The 23,307-nt window shown below is 36.9% G+C and overlaps 1 protein-coding gene, 1 non-coding gene and 1 pseudogene across 2 annotated transcripts in view; 2 read left to right on the plus strand and 1 right to left on the minus strand.

Moving 5' to 3' along the window:
• The window catches only part of LOC145330816 (uncharacterized), a 29,454-nt gene extending 21,427 nt beyond the window's left edge, over positions 1 to 8,027 (minus strand). The window contains exon 1 of the mRNA XM_080175479.1: positions 7,935 to 8,027. Within this exon, the coding sequence (XP_080031605.1) occupies positions 7,935 to 7,960 (26 nt within the window). The 5' untranslated portion in view covers positions 7,961 to 8,027. The remainder of the gene's footprint in view (positions 1 to 7,934) is intronic.
• An 8,216-nt stretch (positions 8,028 to 16,243) lies between these two features.
• On the plus strand, positions 16,244 to 17,440 carry LOC145330924 (small subunit ribosomal RNA; annotated as a pseudogene).
• Positions 17,441 to 17,854: 414 nt separating this feature from the next.
• LOC145330926 (large subunit ribosomal RNA) lies at positions 17,855 to 21,178 on the plus strand. The gene has a single exon (XR_013883596.1). It is a non-coding gene; the product is annotated as a large subunit ribosomal RNA (ribosomal RNA).
• Positions 21,179 to 23,307: the final 2,129 nt, after the last annotated feature.

Raw genomic sequence — 23,307 nt, forward strand, 5'->3', positions numbered from 1 at the left:
GGAGACGACGCCGCCCCCCGTGCTGAATCCGAGATCTCCGACGGCCCCACCTTCGAAGAGGATTCCGAGTCTGAACACGAGGAGCGACGCGAGCCTAGCGTCGAAATTCTGGATTAGTTTACTTTTATTCGATTTAATTCATTTGCCATCAGATTTAACTTAACTATGCATTTATGACAAAAAATAAGTATATGTATTCACCATCCTATTATGTGCAAGAATGATTAAACTAATTTGAATATTCCTATATGGATAATAGAACGAACAATGATATTAATAAAGACTCATTCGGCTAAAAACTAGTCACTCCACAATATTTATCTTTTTTGGTTAGATAGATCCAAAGCTATTCTATAATTATGCTTAGTCCACTGTTATTAAGTGTTTTAGCACCATGAAAGATTCGATTTAATAATTAAAATATAGATTGTTTACTTTTGCGACTAAATGAGATTGTTGAACTTAATTTGTTGGATAGATAGATCCAAAGCTGCTCTATAATTAAACTTTGTTCGTTTGAAAAAAAAAAAAAAAAAAAAAAAAGAAAAAAGTATTTTTGTTTGCTGTTAATAAGTATTTAAATCGGCTGAGAAAAATTTGGCGTTGCGTAATCTGTTCAATAAAATATAGAGTGTTTGCGTATATAACTATTTAAGTTTTAATTGGTAAAGGTATCGCTGCCGTTAACAATTTATGAACTGCTGCCTAAGAATTTAAATAAGCTTTGTAATATATGATGTAATTGCGATTGCGTCCACTTTCACTTTGTGAATTTAATTTAATTTAAAGAAAAAGTACACACATATCTATATCGTGTGCATCTACTCTAAAAGACTGAGAGTGTGTCTGTTAATTTCCTATAACAATGTTTTGCTTGACCTTGTAATTATAATTTACAATTAAAACGAAGCATTATATAAGATAAAATTGCGCAGCTATTTTCCTAACTTAGTAATAAATGCAAGAACACTTTCCTGTTAAATTCGTTCTTGTTCTCTACGGCTTTAATTTCAGCTGGTAAATTATTCCAGATTACTGGAAATCGGTAGAGCGGTAATGCTTTCAAATAGGAACGGTTTGTAAATTGAACATGATAATCGTTATCATTCCTTAGCTCTCTATTTCTGATGTCTCTATTTAGTTTCCAGGTATTGTCAAAAGTTGCTGGTACCTTTTTGTTTTTATAAAGGTACATGAATCTGGCAGTGTTATATAGTATTAATTTCTTGAAGGGGAGTATTTGCAAGTCGATAAATAAATCCTTAGTATGAGCCCTATTCTCTTTTCTGCATATTATTCTTACTGCCTTTTTTTGTAGATTCATAATAGGTTTAATATAACTTTCTGGAATTCCTACAAATAATGGGGAACAGTAGTCTAATAAAGATTTCAAGTATGCGTTATATATTAAAATTAAATGGCGTTTGTGTAATAAATTTTTCATCATTTTCATTGAGAATATAATTTTACTTATCCTTATCCTTAAGTTGTCAAGATGATATTTATAAGTCAGCTTATTATCAATTAAAATTCCAAGGTGTCTACAAAATTTTTCCTTTTCATTCGGGGTTAGCGTTAATTTGGTAATTTTCTCAGGGGAATTTTGCCCTTCATCATTCATATCGAAATAAACTGGGAATTCATTCAAAAGTCCTAGGTCTATGTTAGTTAAAAAACGATCATTTCTGGGAAGTCCAAAGATTAATATTTTAGTTTTTTTCGGGTGGAGGAGGAGTTTATTATTACTGTACCAAGCTAATAATTTAGGTAATTCTGTGTTCGCTAAATTAATAAGATTCGTTAAATTATCGCTTTCTAAAAATGCACAATTATCATCTGCAAATAAATAACTTAATAATGTTTCCGAGCATGCATTAATATCGTTTATATAAATTAAGAAAAGCAAAACGCCCAATATTGACCCCTGTAAAACTCCCCAATCAATCGTTACAGTGTTATTTGAATTTATTCCTTTGTAAAAGACTTTTTGGCGTCTGTCCTTAAAGTAGCTCTCGAACCATTTTAGTGCATGTCCTCTAACCCCCAGATTTTCAAGTTTTTTTAAAAGAATACTACGATCTAACATATCAAAACATTTTCTTACATCTAGAAGAACCACCATGGCGATTCTCCCAGATGCAAGACACGCTGTAATTTTGTTGACTAGATGTAAAATGGCATGATAAGTTGACCTGCCTGGTCGGAATCCATACTGTAATTTATTAAAGAATCTTTGCTGTTGTAAAAAGTCCATTAATTGTATATATACACATTTTTCTTGAATTTTTGAAAAACTATTTATTAATGAGACACCTCGATAGTTATCGAGTAAGAAAAATGGTCCGCTCTTATGGATTAATATAGTCCTTGTGACCTTTTGCTTATCAGGCATCTTGCCTGTTTCAAAGCTAAGATTTATTATATGCAAAAGCGGTCTAATTATAGTTATTCTTACAAAGTTGACTAGGTATATACTGACATCGTTGTCATCAGAGCTTTTTTTATGCTTCATGTTTCCTATTAGTTCTAATAAAAACCTTTCGGTTATTGGTCTTATAAAAAAACTATTTTCAGCCGGGGGAGGTAGGTAGTTGTGGAAAGTGCTACTATTAATTTTGGGTAGCAGTGGAGTGAGATTACGACCAATATTCGCTAGGTATTCATTAAACTTGTTTGCTATTTCAATGTCCTTATAAATCTTAGTACCCTCGGTTTCAATGTACTCTATCCGTGTATCCTTCTTACTGGTCCCCATTGTATCCTTTAATACGTCCCAAAGCTTTTTAGAATTTCCACCCGCATCGAGTATTCTTTCTCTATAGTGTAACTTTTTTGCCTTCCTATTAGCCCTGTTAAAATTGTTCCTATAACTTCTATATCTTTCTGCGTCCTCTAATGAATTTTTACTTGCTAAAAATAATTGTCTTTTTTTCAACCTACATTTTCTTAACTCTTTGTCCATATGTTGGTTTATCGGTGTGTTGCGCTCTCTGTTGTTAACTGGTTTTAAAGGAATGTTTTTATTCATAATATTCAAAAATTTTTCAATAAATATTGTGTAAGCTCTGTCTACGTCTGTCTTTTCATTCATCACTTCTCTCCAGTCGGTAATCGCTAGCTCTGTCCTAAATTTTTCTAGATTTTCAGCATTGAAAGATCTTTTAGAGTGAGAAGAAGATTTATGCGAACTCTTTGGAGGGTTTTTTAGTTGGATTAGGTTTACTAACATGTAATGATCTGAAATATTGGTTGGTATTATTCCGCATAAATCTACTTTTCCTATGATGTCTTTGCAGGCTATATTATCAATTAATGAAAAGGTATTATTTGTTACCCTAGTGGCCTTACTTATTGTTGGGATAAATGCATTTGATATTAAGCTATTAAATAATGAACTGGCTTCGGAATTAGGTTGGTTTAATTTAAAAAGGTTTATATTAAAATCCGAAAATATAATTATTGGTATATTAAGATTACTCAAAAAATCTAAATGTGCTTCAAGTATTTCCAAAAAATCGCTAATGGCTGCATTCCTAGTTATGCCTGGGGTATTTGGGGGACGGTAAATATTGAGTAATATAAATTTCTGATTACTTATAGTGATGTTTAAGGTTATGCATTCATATATTCGGTCCCTAAAAAATTCTTCATCGCTCATTACTGTAACAGCTATGCCCTTACTTATTAAAAAGCCTACTCCTCCTCCACTTCCTAACGTCCTATTTTTCTTAAAATATTGATATCCGTTAAATGTTAGGTCTACCGAGTGCCATATTTCTTGCATTGCTAAGATATTTACTTTAGACTTCCCTGAGTTTAAGTTGTCTATGAATAATGAAATGTCGTTATACTTGCTCAAGATAGACTGAATATTAATAGAAAAAGTAGACAAATACTTTGTGTTTGTAGAATTCATAAAGTCTTTAATAGATTCTTCACTATGATAATCGCATGAAGGTAGATTAAAATCCTCGACAAACTCTAAGTAATTGTTGCCGTAAAGAACTTGACATTTCAAATCTAATCTTAAGTCTTCATTAAGTTCAAGAATGCTCCTATTAATTAATTGATGTAGATTTGCTACGTTATTATCGTCGACATTAATGGTCCTAACCTCGGCACGAACCGTTTCTCTCAATACATTAATATCATCATCATTATTGTTATTATTAGCTACTATTTCATCCTCCATCAGATTGTAATGTCTTAAATCTTATTTCGAAATCGAATTTACTACACACCTTAATGTTATTGACACCGTGGCTGACCAAACATGTTTCCCTGTTGGTCCACCCCCTCCCCCTCCCACCCGCCCCCGGTCCCCCCCCCAAGGGAACCACTTTGGGTCTGGTAAAATGGTCAAATTGCATCTCAGTCTCCTCGGACTCTACCCTCCCCCCCCCCCCAAGCTGACTGAGTGTGTTCCCCTCTTTCTATCAAAGATTTTTAAAGTTTTAAATTATCCGCTTAGGTACCTAATATATTGGATACAGTCATAATTAATACTATCATATGAAAAGGGAGATAAAATAAACATAGACAATTTAAATCATATCAAATAGCAGTAATGCAAAAAAGAGTATATCAGTTTAGATTATAAAGATCTTAAAAGTTTACCGTTTGTGATTTATATAATTTATTGCTGGGTTTCAAAATCTACGTAATTAAAAGCAAAAATATGTTCGAGTAAATATTTTTATATCAATTAAAACTTTAGACATTATACGATTTAACAAAATAACAAAATGCAAATCAATACAATAATTATGTCGGCCAAAACTATTCGATTATGTAAAGAAAAGAAATCAACTATATGATTTAGTAAAATACAATTTAATAAAGTGATTATGTCGAACAGAAAGTTGTACGATTTGTAAAAAGGAAAGAAAAGAAAAGCGTGAAAAAATATTACTTATTTGCTGGGGTGTATGTAAACAGTGTGAATCATTAGCTCTTAATTCGCTAGAGGCAAAAGAAGTGCCAATGCAACTAAATATTATAGACGTAAATATTAACACCCTTTATGTAATTTAAGAGCTCATTTGTGTTAGTTAGACTTTTACAAAGTATGCGATATTAATTAATATTCACTAGTATCGACCGGTAATAAAGAAAATGGAACGAATATTACTGTGTTACATTTAAATGATATACATTATCAAATACTATGATTACTAAAGAAACTATATTATATTTAAGTAAAAACTTGCCGATTGGACCTGCTTGATTATATGGGCCGCAGGTGGACCTAACTCGCCGCAGGTGGCCTAGTGTTCATATGACATAATGACATAATGCTGCCATGATCAAAACTTGCCGCGGGTGGCCTGGGGTTCTTAGTTTATGTTTTTTAATACCCGCATTACTAATCCGCGGGTGGATGTGACTTGCCGCGGGTGGCCTAATGTTATGAAGATTTACCCGCATTTATTTTAACTTAGCACTAAATGCATGATAATGAAAATAACCGGGTGCTGTTATTTAACCGCGGGTGGTTAATCAGTTGTGTAGTAACCTGTTAATAAACCGCGGGTGGTTAGTCAGGTATGTATGTGACCTGTTAATAAACCGCGGGTGGTTAGTCAGGTGTATAAGTGACCTGTTAGTAAAACCGCGGGTGGTTAATCAGGTAATGTGTCGCAGTTCCAACTGTTAGTGAACCGCGAGTGGTTAATCAGTTACCAGTGGTTTGCTGTGAGCTGCGGCATGTTCGCGGCTTCCTCTGCTTCTTCGGTTCCTCATCTTCGATGGCCTCTGTCGAGGTATCATTGATCGCTGTATCGATGGACGGGGATACATTCCTGGAGGTGTTTCTAGTATTCTCTGCAGAGGAAGTTCTCGAATCCTTTTTCTTCTTTAGGTCGGACATTTCACTCTCGATGAGGGTGAGAGCTATCTCACTCACCATAGCATTGTCTACCATCTTGTCCGATAAGCTAGCCGTATCCGTATTAATCTTCTCCTTCGTTTCATTAATTCTTTGTTTCAGTGGTCCACCCTGTGGAAGCTGACGTATAATTGAGTCCTCTGCATCCAGCGTAATTTCTGGGGGTAGTATTCCGAATCTGTTCTGAAGGGGAGTGTTGAATTTCAGCTGCTTCACGGCTGGGCTTCTGTTGTTTTCATCGAACAGTTTGAGCGGTGTGAACGCATGCTTCCTCTTCTTATTAACCGCCGGTGCTTTCCTGCTGTTGTCTGTATCCTCGATATTTGTCACTCCATCTATGATGACTTCCTCAGTTAGGTCGTCTTCCTCATCCATTAGCAGGGGGTTCTGTTTCGTTGGGTTTAGCATATCAAGCAGGTGCCTTTCATTAGAACGACCGTTAATGTAGGCTGGCTGTGCGAAAGGGCTCTGTTTATTCTTGGATCTTATCCACTTCTTCTCATCGATCACCGGAGAGATAAGCTCCTTGAGTGTGCGACCGTATGGGTTCTGAACGGTGAAAAATTGCTGCTGTTTGTTTCTGAGGCTAAATACGATGCGTTGACCTCTCAGGTATGCTCGGTGTACCTCATTGTGTCGGCAGAGCCAGGACAGTACATCTCTGTCAAGGGCAGTGGTATCTATACCTATCCTGCATGGATAGAGCTTGCCAGACCGGACTGATTCTGCGTATGATTTGCTGGTGGAGAGATTCTGCTCGTTGAGGCCGTCCACATGAGCTCTCTTGTGCTTCAAGATTGCGTCCAGGTAGTATCTTGAGCGTAGCCGGATTATAAAATTGCGTGGAGCTGTTGTGTCCCTGTTATTGCCTAATGGGTGGCCGTATTCTATGCATTGCATCCAGGAATCAGGGACTTCATCTAGTTCTCCGTGCTTGTTAGCATCCATAAGGCAAGGTTTCAGCAGTTTATCGAAAATATGTTGCACTAGCGGCTGGCCAGATGTTGAATAGTCTGCGTAGTTGTGAACCTTGATCGAAAAAGATCGGTCTCTCCGTTCGCGTTCGTTGATCTGTAGGATCTGTAGGGTGGAGAGTTGCTCTAATTTCTCCACTCTATTGTCGTAGTGGATAATCATTTCATCTACCTTGGTCTTCAGTGCTAAATCGGACTTTTGGATTGAGCTCTTCAGGTTGTCGATGCTGTCCTGGATTGCTTGGATCTTCTCCTGATTGTCTCCGCCTCCTTGCTTGAATAATTCCAGGTCATCTTCAATCTTCTTGATTCTATCGAGCTGGTCTGAGGTGTTAAAGTTGTTTTCACCTTTCATAATCTTAGATAGGATGTTGACGAGCACTGTGGCTCCAATATTGCCATTGGAGCGGTTGGCATATTGGAAAACTATGTCCTTAATTTTGTCACTTGTCTCCGATTCCGCCATTTCGGTGATTGGTTCTGAAAGATAAGTGAGATTATGTAAAAAGGGTCAATTTAATTTATTTTATTTTCACTTTAATTAAAAAAAATAAAATAAAATAGACAGAAAATTGGCCTGTAGCTTGTGAAATTCACTTGTGTGTTTATCGGTAGTATTTAAACTAATGCACTTTAACTTGGTGCACGTGTTCACAATTTTTCGTTCTTTATTGTTTAATTGACCAATCACCAGGCTGGAGTTGTCACGTGATTTAATGCTCACTGTGGTTGGCTGGACCTATAGCCAATAGTTTTCTAGCTCTATGTATCACGTGGTTATATCTGTTATCCTATTGGTCTGCGATGTGTGGTGCTGGCAGGCAAGCTAGGTAAATGTACGGTGAGTACAATTTGATGCGGTTTGCGGTAAGATAAGAAAGGGGGTGATTCACGTTCAGCTATATTGGGGGGGTGATGGGGAAGAAAGTAGATTTACGTGGACACTAAAATATGTGTGACCATCACCGATGGAATGCTGAACTGAACTGTTTAACTGAACCGATAGAATGTTCTGTTAAAAACGTAACAAATTAAATATTTATGAAACACGGAGATGACTAATTTATATTCACCTTGTAAGATCATTATCTGTGTCCATAATAAATAAATTATATTTACAACATATGTAGGTTAAACTTTAGTTAATAATAATACATTTTTTTTCTGAAAAAAATATTAAATTTTAAATGGGCCTAAAAAATTTACAATGGACAATGAATTGATGTACACATCCCTAATGGTGATAAACAAAATTCCCTCGTCTGTAGATTAAAATTATTGGTTGAAAAATTTTGACACTGCTAGTTTAGAACAAAGTTCTCAAAATTTTTAGCCAACGATTAAGAGAACCCGTCTTTAAAAAACTTAAAGTGTAGTTCACCGTCCCTCCCTCCATATTACAAATGATGATTCCTGTAACAGATTGACATGTTAACTTTTTGACAATAAACTTTTATTTTACGTGATTATTATATTAATATGATTTTGGATTAATGATTTCTTTGACTACGAGGTACAATAACATAAGCAAACTATGTTTATAATCAAGGCTTTAAAATGTTTGTATCCTGTATTAAGCTATTTGCAATAAGTTTACATGCGATTATGTTTAGAGTTATAAATTCGTAATCTGCTTTTTAAGTTCCGACACTCTACAAGTGATAATATTAGCTTTTATTGATGTTGTCATCCTTGTTTTTGTAAAATATATCATATATTAAAGTGCAATTATCTAGGCTTATATCAATTATAATATTTTATATATTTAAATATGATTTTATGTATAATTTTTAAAGAAAAATATTTTTTATCTCTCTATCTATCTATCCCTCTTTTCTAAACTTAGTAAGTTCAAGTTCGTTCCGTCCGAAATGGATAGATATTTAAAAGCGTAAGTTTAATTATGTTAGAATTGTCGTATCGATGTTAAATTTGGCATGATGATTTCTAAAGCAGTTAGGTACAATTTAGAAAGCGTAACAACTCAATGTGCAATACCAGAAAGTGTGTATGTGTCCCTTTCAAACATTTTGATTTCTTCAATATATTATATTATGATACATATGTATATCTTTATATATGATATATTATGATATAATTAGCCTATTTACTTGATTTTTAGTTTATTGATTCCCAGACCAACTAGGTATACTGTTTTATTCGAAGCATTTTTGTAATCATATCTTAAAATGTTACTATGTTCATTTAATATGTAATTTATGTCCAGATAAATTCGGATTTTTTTGATTAAACTAATAAATCATGTTAAATATAAAATGCATTGTTGCTCTATAATTGCAAATGTTCGTTTGTCTGATTTTTAAGTTTCGCTTTAATGTATGTTATCCTTGTTAAATTCTAAATAGTTCTCCGACCTTGTATAAAAAAGCGTCCTTGATCCAATTATCGACATAAAAACTTTTTGGTTAAACATTATTAATATTCATAATTATATCCTGTTAAAAGCGAAGTTGTGCTTTTTAACTCTAGCTGCCTGTTTATCTGTCTGTCTGTCTGACGAATACACTGGTTTTATAAACAAAATTTATTAGTATTTTTTTTTTGGTGGGGGGGATAAACTAAGAGTTTTAAAAGGTTTAGAGGGGTTTGTTGTCTAATGTATTTCCGACTTTTTGAGTGGTGGAGGAAAACACCCCTTGGACGTCCTTGAAAGCCACCCATGAAATATAACCTTTCTTGAATATATTACAATGCAATGTCTCTGGACTAATTTTAAGATTCCTTAAAATGGTAAACGCAATCGGTTGAGTTGTTAGCGAGCTCTTAGGATCACTTATATATAAGAGGACATTTAAAAATGTTATGAAAAAATCAATTTAAATTTTTCTCCACAAAATAAAGTTACCATAGCTGTGACATACTAACGATATGTCAATATAAAAAGTTCGACAAGGTGAATATAATTACAGGGAGGGAGGGGACATTTGGCTGTTTATTACACTAGTCCCCAAAGTTTTGAAATAAGATTTTCTTTTTCGTTGACTTAACAACTTTGATTGGTTGGTTCTTGAAGTTGAGTGTCCAATCAATTCAACTACTAATTCTAATCTACAGATTGAGTTATTTTGTGTATCAACATTTGGGATGAGCATAAATTTATCGGTCATTGTCTAATCCCTTTAGATTCCTGATATAATTATCAATATTTATAATTCATGATGATTAAAAGTAATGATAATAGTCCTAAAGATATTTAAATCAGTCAAATGATAGTACAGTCTAAGGCTAGCTTAAGGCTTAATTGAACTGTGATTTCATCAAATAAAATGGATTTGAACCCGTCCACGTGGCAAACAGTAAATTACTGGACAAACCGATAAAATATATAGGCTTAATAGACCTAATAATACAAGCAATTAGAATTACCCTATTCGTTTTAAACTTTGCATGATAATTTTCATAATAATAAGGTTCAATTCAGATTTTGTTCTAGCTCTATAATCATGTTTGTACGTCAAATTTAGGTATAGCTATTTTAAGACCAACTTTTTAAATTGTATAAATATTTGAGTATTTTTGTGTTTAAATTAGTGATTCCTAAGAAATTAGGTGTCTCTATAATTAATTCTTTAAAATGTAAAACATATTCTAAGCATAATTTTTAATATTGTGCGATTTCGTCAAGTGATGACACATTACAATTGTTAGTTTGTCTGGTTGTATGTTGTCATTCAATTCTTGTTATTTCATATTTATCGTATACTTTTCTTGTCCATTTAATAGTGGCCAAAATCAATGATAAAAAAGTGAAATTTAAAATTTTTTTATATGATATCAAGCAAGTGTAAAATGGGAAGGCAGGGTGATGTAGGGGGTTGTCAACACCCCCTTCTCCCATTCTTGTGCACGCCACTGGTTTCCAATTCAAGTTAAAACTACTAGGTCTATTGTTAAGGTCGAGCTTGCTTTGTATAAAAAATGAGTCGATATGAATTATTTATTTTATAATTTGTTTCAACTGTACATTCTTTTATATACTCATACAGGTCCTCATACATAGATAGATAGATAGAAAGATAGATGGATGGATATACAGGTAGGTAGATAGATCAACAGACAAATAGATAGATAAAGAAATATGATATAGATAGGTATTTACATATTAGATAAATGTTTAAAAATTATGGATTTTAATATTAATAACACTTAAAAGATTAATATCAAAATATTTAAGATTATAAATATTGTTATTATTTGAAATGCCAAGCTATTACACTACAATGGCGTGTCTGTTTGTTTTCTTAGTAACTTTACCAGAAAGTCTGTACATTCATTTTGAAAATGGTTATTTTTTTATCTAAGTATTTTTTGTGTGTTTATTAGTGGTTGGTTTCTTGATCAAACGTTGTTTTTAAGTCAAACTTACATCATAACGTATACTAGTAAGTTTTTCGTAACAAAGCTACTCTTTTATTCTAAATGTCTGTCTATCAGAAACATTTTGGGGGATGTAGAATCATATGAATTGTTCATTTTGGTATATATAAAAATGTTTTTTTAATAAACGGCTTGACCATAAACGTCCAAGGGGTGTTTACCCCATCAAACTTTGAAACCCATAATATTACCCCCATCAAAATTTTAAAAATATGAAATTTTGTAATACTGGATTTTGCTCAAAGCAAAATATATCAACCTAACAGTTTGATGTTTGTTAGTAAAGAATGGGCATATACTTATATAATAAATGGTTTTAGGCTATTTTTTCTAAAACACAGCCCATTAAATGTAAAGTATTGCATTGGCAAAAATGCTAATGTGGCTGAAAGCATGGTCTGAAACAATGGCGTCCCTAACGGTGTGTAAAACAGTTAGAAGGGTTGGGGAAGGAGAAATTTAAGGGGGGTGTGGACACCCCTACGGCACACTACTGGTCTGAAACGTTTGTAATAAATGTTTTACATTTTTTGTTTGTTAAAGATTTAAATAAGCAGCAAGAATGCAGTGTTTTTTTTACTATTTTTCAATATTCCGCCTGCAGCCAAGTCCCTAGCTTTTAAACAATCGGCAGCAAGTAAAAATTTGCAGCTGCAGCAAAGCATCAGAATTTTTTTTCAATCGGCGGTCAACGGCATATGAAGCAGTCGCAGCGGAACTTCGCATTAGCATTAGCTAGACATAAATATAAAATAAATAATTGATTTTAGTGATGGAATTTGATATATCTTATCTCCAATTATCTATCTTTCTATCATTTATCTATCTATCTATCCATTTATCTATCTTTCTATCCATTTATCTATCTTTCTATCTATTCATCTATCTATCTATTTATATATCTATTTATATATCTATCTATTTATATATCTATCTATCTACTTTCTATCTATCTATCTATCTATCTATCTATCTATCTATCTATCTATCTATCTATCTATCTATCTATCTATCTATCTATCTATCTATCTATCTATCTATCTATCTATCTATCTATCTATCTATCTATCTATCTATCTATCTATCTATCTATCTATCTATCTATCTATCTATCTATCTATCTATCTATCTATCTATCTATCTATCTATCTATCTATCTATCTATCTATCTATCTATCTATCTGTCTATCTATCTATCTATCTATCTATCTATCTATCTATCTATCTATCTATCTATCTATCTATCTATCTATCTATCAATCTATCCATTCATCTACTTATCTATCCATCTAAATAAAAACACAATAATAAATAGAAAGCACTCTAATCACCAAGTAAAAGTCTCACAAATAACTAATATGAAAAAGTAACCAAAAAAATTACCACGTAAATCCGCCACTTTCCCCCCCCTCCCCCTCTTCACGTTTTCCCCCTTTTAAATATGAAAGTGTTTTTAAAATATGTCTTTAAAATTAAAAATAGCAAGGATACCTCATTTTGAGAAATGAGGGATCAAAACTTTTTTTGACTAATTTTGTTGAAAATGATATGTGGATAAAATGTCAGCCATAACCACTTTTAATAGGTCGATATTGTATTCATTGATTCAGGGTACTTTAATTGTATGACCTTTTTCTGTTTTTGTAAAGAAATTGCCTCTGTTGATTTGTCAAGACATACCCCTAATACAAAAAGATCATTACATAGTAGCAGCAGAAAAAGTACAAATTTTTTATTAAATTTTTGTTTAAAAATGGTTTCATTCCAGTTTAGCCTTTCCTTCGTATTATAAAATCTCCGAGAAGCAAAAATAATATGGCCGCCAAACCAGTTAAAATTTAGACCAATCACAAGCGTCTTGCCGCCAACTTATCGTTTCTGGTTATTTTTTTTCTCTGTATATTTGCTTAAAGCGTATTTTTTCTTTCTCTTTTGCTTGCTCGTTCGTACGTCTTTTCGTCCGTAAAGGATAGCTTTTATCGTATATATGGTCATAAGCTATAGCAGAAATCATAGTAGAATTTTCTGGCAATGAACAACAAGTCTAAACATCAAAATGATGGTTAATATTCGTCTGTTTGATTCTTCAAGCTTCGCTTTTATGAATGTTGTCATCTTTGTTAATAAAAATATTACTTAATTTGAAGCAATTATATATCATTACTATGCATTATAAGTAAAAATATAAATTTTATTATTTTTCTGGATTTTGACAAAATTTAGATATAAAAATATATAATATAGTTACCACTGATTTGTCAGGCAGGTGACATAAATATTAAGAGTATGGGGAATGTCTTGGCTCATAAACAGGTGTAACTCATTACCATGCGCAGTTAGGACTTCCAGACAAAGGTTGTACAATGAAAGGGTTAGTTGTCTATCGGGCGAATGGACTCCTTACACCGCAATTATAAAACGCGGAGTATGTATAGAACCCGAAGGGACACTAAGCCCCCTAGAGATAAGGGTATACTTTTTAAAAATGTCGAGGATGATTTCTTTCATTCATATGAAGAGTTGCAAGTATTTCATTTATCATCCCCTTTAGAAAATAGCATAAAACATTCTAGGAGCAACGGAAACCTTCCTTTTAAATCGCCAATCCATCAGTTTAGTCGGATCTATCAAAGTACCCTCTGGAGCAATAATAACCCACTTCTCCTCCTTATTTTGAAAAAAAAGGAAATGACATGAAAAGGGGGTTTGTTTGTATATTACATATGGTTAGGTTTGGTTAGGTTATACTGAGGACTGAGTAGCCCCGCAGGGTTGGGACCCCCCGCAGGTTTTTATTTAACAAACAAGGAAATATGTGGAAAAACACAGTCAATTCGTTTCAGATTACTAATATTCAAATAGCCTAAAACCTGCGTTGAACCAAAACTGAAAATGTGAGTGATGGACTGAAAGGTCCAATCTAAAAAGAATTTAAATGAACGCACATACATCCTTTTACTATCGAATAGAGAATGTTTTTTAAATCTTAATACACAAGTAGTAGGTTTTGTTTGCTCGTTAATATCTCGCTAACCACTCTGCATTTTAGGGAAACTTCATATAGGTCCCAGTATGGTTTTAGTCTATCTTATTTTCAGATTAATGTATTTTGATTGTTTTAGGCTATTTGTCTCCTAACTTCCTCCCCTTCAAATACAGTCGGTAGGCAGGCAGGGAATGAACAATGGGCTATTATTTTGTGATTTGTCCCCAAAGTTTTCTAATAATGTTTTCTTATTCGTTGGCACAACAACTTTGATGACTTTTATTGAATTTTGATTGGTTGGTTCATTAAGTTCAGTGCTCACACGTTCAAACCACTAATTTCAATTACAGAAGGGGTAATTTTGTGTATCATCAATGGTTATATACGTCAATTTATCGGCCATTGTCTTATCCATTAGTCCTAGATGCTAGGGGTTCATTCTCTATTAGTATATGAAATGTTATTTAAATAATATAATAAAAGGAAAGCATTAAACTAAAACTATAACGAATTAAAGAGGATTATTTTTAATAATATCCTAAAAATAAACATATAAATATTACAATTTTCAGTAGTGTCAGCTACTCTATGAACTGATCGTTCATCAACAATAGCGAAACAAGGACAATTATGTCCATAAGTATGTAAGCAAGCCTGGTATCTTTATTAGTTAATTGAATTGATTACCATTACACAGGGGCGTCCAAGCTTTTTTATTTTGGGGGAGGGGATAAAATTTTGAAAATAAAAATTTTGGTGATGCACCCCCAAGCTCATTTTTTTTTGGGGGGGGGGGGGAGGTAATCTTTATTTCATAGAGGCATTTTTTTTTTATTTGGGGGGGGGGGGGGTAAAAATTGAAAATCAAAAATTTGGGGGGTGGGGGGGGGGGGAGGTAATCAACCCATTACCCCCCCCCCCCCTGGAAGTCTATGCCATTACAATAGACATGTCATTATTAAAATGACATTCCTTGCAGCTTATAACAACAATGAAAAAAAAACAAGCAACATATACATGGTGTTTCAGAAAAAACTGCGTTTTCCGTTTTTCTGACACAACTAGAAGGAATACAGAAAAAACGATTATATGTCCTTATTATCTGTAAAAAAGTACATCAAATTTATAACAGGTATTTTTCATTATCTCTAAAAATACGGCCTCCATGATAGGTACATAGTTTCCAAAAATGCTTTATGTGAAAAATGTTGTGCAAGAAAAATTAAAATAACTCTTCTATTTATTATGTATAAAAAAATCGTAGAATTTCAATATTAATTTAGAAAAGGGTATAAGAAAAGTACCTTAATGAGTTTTAAAGGTGAAATGCTTTTTAGATCCTCACAAAAGCATTTTTAAGAAACTGCAATTTGTCATTTTTTCACATTTCTTGATTGTGATGCATTTGCAGTGAAAGAATCTTATTTAACCCATTAGTGCCGAGCGCCACTTTTATGGGCCGATCGAGCTGTAAGTTTCAGGGAAGCTTTATAATGGTCAAAACAGAATTCGTATTTTTTTGTTTTGCTCTAGTGGCGTGCGCAGGAAAGTTGCAAAAAAACCCGGTTTGGCTTGGCCATAAATACCAACCAGGCATTAACACCCGTTTTTGGTGCTTTCCCCCAGTTTTAAAACCCGGTTGACCTGTATAAACCCAGTTATTTTGACCAAAAATCGAAAAATGTAATTTTTGAACGCCAAAAGTGAGATGAACACTTTTTAGAACTTTGATACGATCCGTAATTGAAAACTACACAACCTCATGTAATCTAAAGAGCTACAAGTATAATACGAAGCGATTTATTTCAAATTTCGTGTTTAGCCGGCGATTTCGGGTAAAAAAACCCTGTTTTGTTGTTGTTGTCAAAAAAGATCTATTAGTGAAACCGGGTAATAAAAATTTCAGACTCAAAATGGAAATGCCGAACCGGGCCTATATAGGGCGTAAAAAAACGATAAAAAAATCATATAAAAAATAATAATTAAATAAAACGAATTCACAAATAGATGTACTTGTCAATAAACTTTAGATTTAACGAAAAAAATCAGCGACTATACTATAAAAACAAAAAAGTTAGATGGGGTATTTTGAATTTTCATGATTTTCAAACTTTGTTGATCTATACCGGCAAACGGAAGTAAGCTAAACTACCTGCTCCAGGGGGAAATGAAAGCCAGGGTAGTAGAGGGGGGATTCATACTGAGAATGATGCAATTATGAAGCCGAAAACCGTTTTTTTTACATTTTCTGGCACCGGCATATGTATTCAAGCGCTAGAGGTGAAATTCTTGGACCGTTTGAAGACATCCAAAAGCGAAAGCATATGCCAAGTATGTTTTCATTGATCAAGAACGAAAGTTAGAGGATCGAAGGCGATTAGATACCGCCCTAGTTCTAACCATAAACGATGCCAACCAGTAATCTATCGCATGTCTATTGACGTGGTGATAGGCGACTTTTGGAAACTAAAGTTATTTGGTTCCAGGGGAAGTATGGTTGCAAAGCTGAAACTTAAAGTAATTGACGGAAGGGCACCACCAGGAGTGGAGCTTGTGGCTTAATTTGACTCAACACGGGAAAACTTACCAGGCCAGAACACTAGAAGGATTGACAGACTAAGTGCTCTTTCTTGATTTGGTGGTTGGTGGTGCATGGCCGTTCTTAGTTGGTGGAGTGATCTGTCTGGTTAATTCCGATAACGAACGAGACTCTCACTTACCAATAAGGACACTGTTTCCAAATTGAAGTCGGGTGGAAACATTAACTAACTTGAAGATGTGTGTCTTCTTGGAAGGGTTAGTTGAACGAAGTAGCTAAAGAAAGAGCAATAACAGGTCTGTGATGCCCTTAGATGTTCTGGGCCGCACACGTGCTACAATTGAATATATAACCCGTCCCTGGTTCGAAAGGACTAGGCAAGCGGTTAATATATTTAACAGTCGGGATTGTCGCTTCAAAGTGTTCGACATTAACCTGGAATTCCTAGTAAAGGCAAGTCAATAGCTTGCCTTGATTGAGTCCCTGCCCTTTGTACACACCGCCCGTCGCTACTACCGATTGAATGTCTTAGTGAGAACCATGGAAGGAGCCCTAACACTTGACCTGGGTACCTGAAGTAGTTCAAGCTGTGTCATTTAGAGGAAGTAAAAGTCGTAACAAGGTTTCCGTAGGTGAACCTTCGGAAAGGATCATAGTGGAGTTGTATTGTCGGGAACAAGGAATCGTAGAGCTAGTCTTAACGAATCCATACCAGGCCCAAGGCGCCTGCCAAAGAGAAAGCGCAGGTGAAGGCGCTAAAGCAAAGCTAGTGGACAAGGGAACACTAGGCTTGTAGCTTGAAGAAGATAGTAGCTAAACACTAGAGTGAATGTGAATCGCTGGTCACATGAACATAGCTTGGTTGAACGCAAGCGCAGGAAACAAAGCAAGGCTTTGGTTTCGTATTCCTTGTCAGAATGTGGGCATAAGGAGGCAAGGCACCCGTCCATAGGGCGGTTCTTCCTACCCTTCGTTTAGAAGGTAGGAGAGAGGACAGTAATATATGCGACGGATCCAAAGAGCTACGTAAAGGTCTAATTTGAGAATTAGCGGCAGTTTGACTCAATAAGAGTGTTTGATAGAGAATGAAAGACCCGCTTGACTTAAGCATATCAATAAGCGGAGGAAAAGGAATCCAAGGAGACCGTCTTAGTAATAGCGAATGACAAGACGGTAGCTCTAGGCTGAGTCTCTCTGTAAGAGGGACTGTGAGGCGCAAGCAAGCGGGTAGTCTAGGCTTCCCATGGCAAGGTCTCTCGTGAATGTGGTTCGTTCATAGGAAAGGTGAAGGACCAAGAGAGCTGGGAAGGTCTAGGCACGCCCGCTTGAGAGTGGAGTAGGAATATTTGGAATTGTATTCTGAAGGTTGAGGTAAACCATTCATTAAGCTAAAGACTGGCGGCAAGGCCAATAGCAAACAAGTACCGTGAGGGAAAGTTGAAAAGAACTTTGAAGAGAGAGTCAAAAGTATGTGAAATTGTCCTTTGACAAACGGTGTAAGGGTCTCAAGCTGGTATTCCTTGTGTTCATAGGAAGGTGAACCTGGGTACCAGTTAGAGTCAACCTTGAAGGAGAAGGAAGGAGGTGCATTAGACGGGAGAGCTAGCACTTCAGTTGTGTGTAGAGGGCGGCATAGCGAGCGCTAAAGCACTCGTTGTTGAAAAGTAAAGACGGTGACATCGACCCGTCTTGAAACACGGATCAAGGAGTTTAACAGGCGGACAAATAGAACCCAAGTAGAGGGTTGGTGTGAAGGGAAGTCAAGTGGGAAACCAAGGCATGTGGTTTCGTTGAAGGCTTGCTATAGTAGTAGCGGCAAAGTCAGATTGAGTGAATCTGTTAAGACCCGAAAGATGGTGAACTATGCTTGATCAGGGTGAAGCCAGGTGAAAGCCTGGTGGAGGCCCGTAGCAATTCTGACGTGCAAATCGATTGTCAGAGTCGAGTATAGGGGCGAAAGACTAATCGAACTATCTAGTAGCTGGTTCCAGTCGAAGTTTCCCTAAGGATAGCTGTAATTCACAAGGATAGTTTCATCTGGTAAAGCAAATGACTAGGAGGAATGGGATTGGAACGATCTCAACTCATTCTCAAACTATAAATGGATGAGAATAGCTTGGCGCTTAAGTAGAAGGCCTTGCTAAAGTCGGAAGGAATATGAAAGGACGTGTGGGCCATTCTTGGTAAGCAGGACTGGCGCTGTGGGATGATCCAAACGCAGAGTTAAAGTAACAAAGTCATAGTTCATAAGATACCACAAAAGGTGTTGGTTTCTTAAGACAGCAGGACGGTGACCATGGAAGTTGGGACCCGCTAAGGAGTGTGTAACAACTCACCTGTCGAAGAAAGCAGTCCTGAAAATGGATGTTGCTAAAACTATAGAAGGACTTATACTCCAGCTGTGCCTAGAGGTTGGCTAGGCACAAGTAGGCTGGTAATAACGTGGCAAGAAAGGGCCAGTTAAAGTAAAGTCGGGAGCAACGTTGTGTGCAGATCTTGGTGGAAGTAGCGAATAATCCAAGGAGGGATTGGATAGTCGAAGTGGAGAAAGGTTTCGTGTGAACAGTAGTTGAACGCGAGTCAGGCGGTTCTAATCTAAAGTTGAAGTATGTACAAGGCACAGGCAAGTGCAAGCGGAGAAAGGGAAACTTGTTAGAGTTCAAGTTCCTATACCAGTCTCATCCTAGCATATAGGCCTGGGTAACCAGGAAAGTGGATTGGGATTCCTTCTAACCCCAGAGAGAGAGTTGTCTTTTCTATATAAGCGAAAGGTCACCTTGAAACACTGTCAGAGTGAGTAAAGGTAACCCTAGCTAAGAACACGTCCGTTCAAGACGTGTCTCTGGTGGAAGCTGGACCTTGAAAACCAATCTTAAGGCTATGGTTGAACTGGTGTAGGCCGTACTCATATCCGCAGCAGGTCTCCAAGGTTAAGAACCTCTGACCAATAGAATAATGTAGGTAAGGGAAGTCGGCAAAATGGTTCTGTAACTTTGGGAGAAAGAATGGCTCTGAAGGCTAAGCTAGTCGGGTTTAACGTGGAAGTGCCCTTGGATTGGAAGGACTGGATGTGGTTCGGACCTTTAATCTTGAAGGCATGGAAGCGCTAGGCTTCATATACTTACGTATATACGTCTAGCTATCAATAGCTTGATCAGAACTGACACGAGCAGGGGGAATCCGACTGTTTAATTAAAACAAAGCATCGAGATAGTCAAAGGGTGACATTGACTCGATGTGATTTCTGCCCAGTGCTCTGAATGTCAAATGGAAGAGGTCCCATTAAGCGCGGGTAAACGGCGGGAGTAACTATGACTCTCTTAAGGTAGCCAAATGCCTCGTCAGATAACTACTGACGCGCATGAACGGATTAACGAGATTCCCACTGTCCCTATCTACCATCTAGCGAACCCGCAGTCAAGGGAACGGACTTGTGGATATTAGCGGGGAAAGAAGACCCTGTTGAGCTTGACTCTAGTTTCGCTTGGTGGAGAGGAATACTTGAAGTAGGATAGAGAGGAGGTGTAAAAGCCAGTCTTGAAATACTCTCACACGTATGTCTTCTCTGCTTAAGAAGTCGGAAGGGAAAGACAGCTAGGCTTAATGCCTTGCTTCAGTTGTAGAAGGAAGTTGAAAGGGCAACCCTAACCTCAGAGAGAGTGAGGCAGGGAGTTTGACTGGGGCGGTACATCTGTCAAACGATAACGCAGGTGTCCTAAGGTTGGCTCCTCAAGGAAAGAAACCTTGAATAGAGTAGAAGGGCACAAGCCAGCTTGAGTTCTCCTTTCAGTACAAGGAGAACCTTGGAAACAACGGCCTATCGATCCTCTTTAATTCGTGGTTTGAAGGAAGAGGTGACAGAAAAGTTACCACAGGGATAACTGGCTTGTGGCTGCCAAGCGTTCATAGCGACGTAGCTTTTTGATCCTTCGATGTCGGCTCTTCCTATCATTTTGAAGCAGAATTCAGAAAGTGTCGGATTGTTCACCCGTCAAAAGGGAACGTGAGCTGGGTTTAGACCGTCGTGAGACAGGTTAGTTTTACCCTACTAATAGGGAGGACTAGTCTTGAGTAAGGCTCTTTAGTACGAGAGGAACCAGAGCCTGGTACCGCTGGTGTTTCTGTTGTTTGACTTGTCAGAGCAGATGCGCTAAGTACTTTGGTTAATAGCTGAACGCCTCTAAGCTAGAGACCAGTCTTGAGAGCTATCTAAAATTAGTGAGATTGTCGGGAAAGGAGCAGCTAGGCGCAAGCCTGGTAGAACGAAAGCTATATCTATCTATCGCTCCCAATCACTGTGTCCCAAGGACACGACTTAGGAGGAAGGCCCCGTTGTTCATCATTAGACTCATACAGAGTCGAGTGACTGAGACGGTGAGCTGTTCCTGACACCCACCTGACGACTTAACAGGTGCCCACCAACAACCTTTGACACTCGGCAGATGAAGCCGTTGTCACCAGCTTGGGAGACTGGATTTTAGCGCTAGAGAGAGCGCACCTGGAGGGAGACCCCTACCGCTGTGTAGGGTGAACCCTGAGAAAGGTGCCCTCTCTGCGCTAAAATTCGTGTTTTTTAAGCTGGTGGTGGGGGATGAGGGATCCTGGTCATATTGAGAAATTATTTGGCGTTTTTGCGCTTAAAACTTGCGCTTAAAGTCGCGCCCTTTCGGGCGCGAAGAATAGGCAACAGTTAGAGAGCCAAAACAAGCTTTGCAGCCCTGCCGGCGGCACACGACTTTTTGGTTTTTTGAGAGGCCGAAATAATTGCGTGGCTTAGGTTAACTCACGACTAGTTTGCGCCTTGAGTGGGCTATTGATTGATTGCTATTTTCCCCTTTTTGTTACGTGGGGGACGTCGCGGTTTGGCTCACTGACATTTTTGGGGTTTTTTTGATGTCACGTCAAGGCTCACTGAATTTTTCCTAGGGTTTTTTTGAAATTTTTATGGTTAGACGCAGATTTTGCGCTGCTACAGGCTGGCGCCTTGGGCCCAAAAAGACAGTGAGCCTTACCACTAAGGCTCACTGAGAAAAAAAAGAGGCCAAAAGACAAACCGCTGAGGCTCACTAACAAAAAAAAGAGGCAGTGAGCCAAACAGGTAAGGCTCACTGAGGAAAATTTCCTAGGAAAAAAGACAGTGAGCCTTACCACTAAGGCTCACTAAACAAAAAAAAGAGGCAAAAAGACAAACAGGTAAGGCTCACTGAGGAAAATTTCCTAGGAAAAAAGACAGTGAGCCTTACCACTAAGGCTCACTAAACAAAAAAAAGAGGCCAAAAGACAAACCGTTAAGGCTCACTGAGGAAAAAAAGTGTAAAAAGACAAACAGGTAAGGCTCACTAAACTAAAATTTCCTAGGAAAAAAGACAGTGAGCCTTACCACTAAGGCTCATTTTTCCTAGGGAGCAATCAATCAATAGCCCACTTTTGGCTCACTAAACATTAAAAATATGTAAAAAATATAGATAAATTTGAATTTTATTGTTAAAATAGAAATTTATGTTAAATATTTAATTTTACAAATTAACTCTAGATTCTTAAAACCTTCACCAAAGTAAGTAGGAATCAACGTAGACTTTTCAGGATAGACACACATCATAGTGCCCCTAAAAATCAATCAATAGAGGAATTATATGGCGCAGACACTTGTATTTAAGACACGATTAGACGGATTATCTTACGGTTAGACGTAGACTTTGCGCTGCTACAGGCTGGCGCCTTGGGCACCCTATAAGGACACTTAAGACCGTAAGCGAGGACACCAAGCCTGGACACCACCCAAACCGAAGATAGATGCAATTTTTTAGCATTTTTTTGATATTTCACTCTTTTATTCTCTATTATCCACTCAATTGGTACCCTCATTCCTATGTCCCGATATGATTCTACGCAGTCGGGACATTGGAAAGCGGGTCAAATCTGCTTACGGTATGAAGGTTCCCTTATACCCGCTATAAGGACACCAAGCCTGGACACTAGCGCTCGTATAGGAAGCCTATATTCTTGTGGTTAGACGTAGATTTTGCGCTGCTACAGGCTGACGCCTTGGGTACCTGGGTAGAATCTTTGAACCCCTATATCTAAGGAACGGGTAGACGGATTTGAACGAAAATTTAGGATGACTCTTGTATATAGACGTCAAGTTTGCGCTGCTACAGGCTGGCGCCTTGGGCACCCTATAGGGACACTACGACCGTAAGCAAGGCACCCAAGCCTGGACACTAGCGCTCGTATAGGAAGCCTATATTCTTGTGGTTAGACGTAGATTTTGCGCTGCTACAGGCTGGCGCCTTGGACACCCGTATACCAAGCTTATATGTTAGGGTTAGACGTAGATTTTGCGCTGCTACAGGCTGACGCCTAGGCACCCAAGCATGGACACCAGTCTTGGTATACCAAGGACTTATGTTAGGGTTAGACGTAGATTTTGCGCTGCTACAGGCTGACGCCTAGGACACCAATCGATGTCACGTCAAGGCTCACTAAAGACAGTGAGCCAAAGCACGACATGTCACGTCAAGGC

This window comes from Acartia tonsa, chromosome 10, assembly GCF_053477335.1.
Source record: "Acartia tonsa isolate MP-2025a chromosome 10, ASM5347733v1, whole genome shotgun sequence".
Lineage (NCBI taxonomy): Eukaryota > Metazoa > Arthropoda > Copepoda > Calanoida > Acartiidae > Acartia > Acartia tonsa.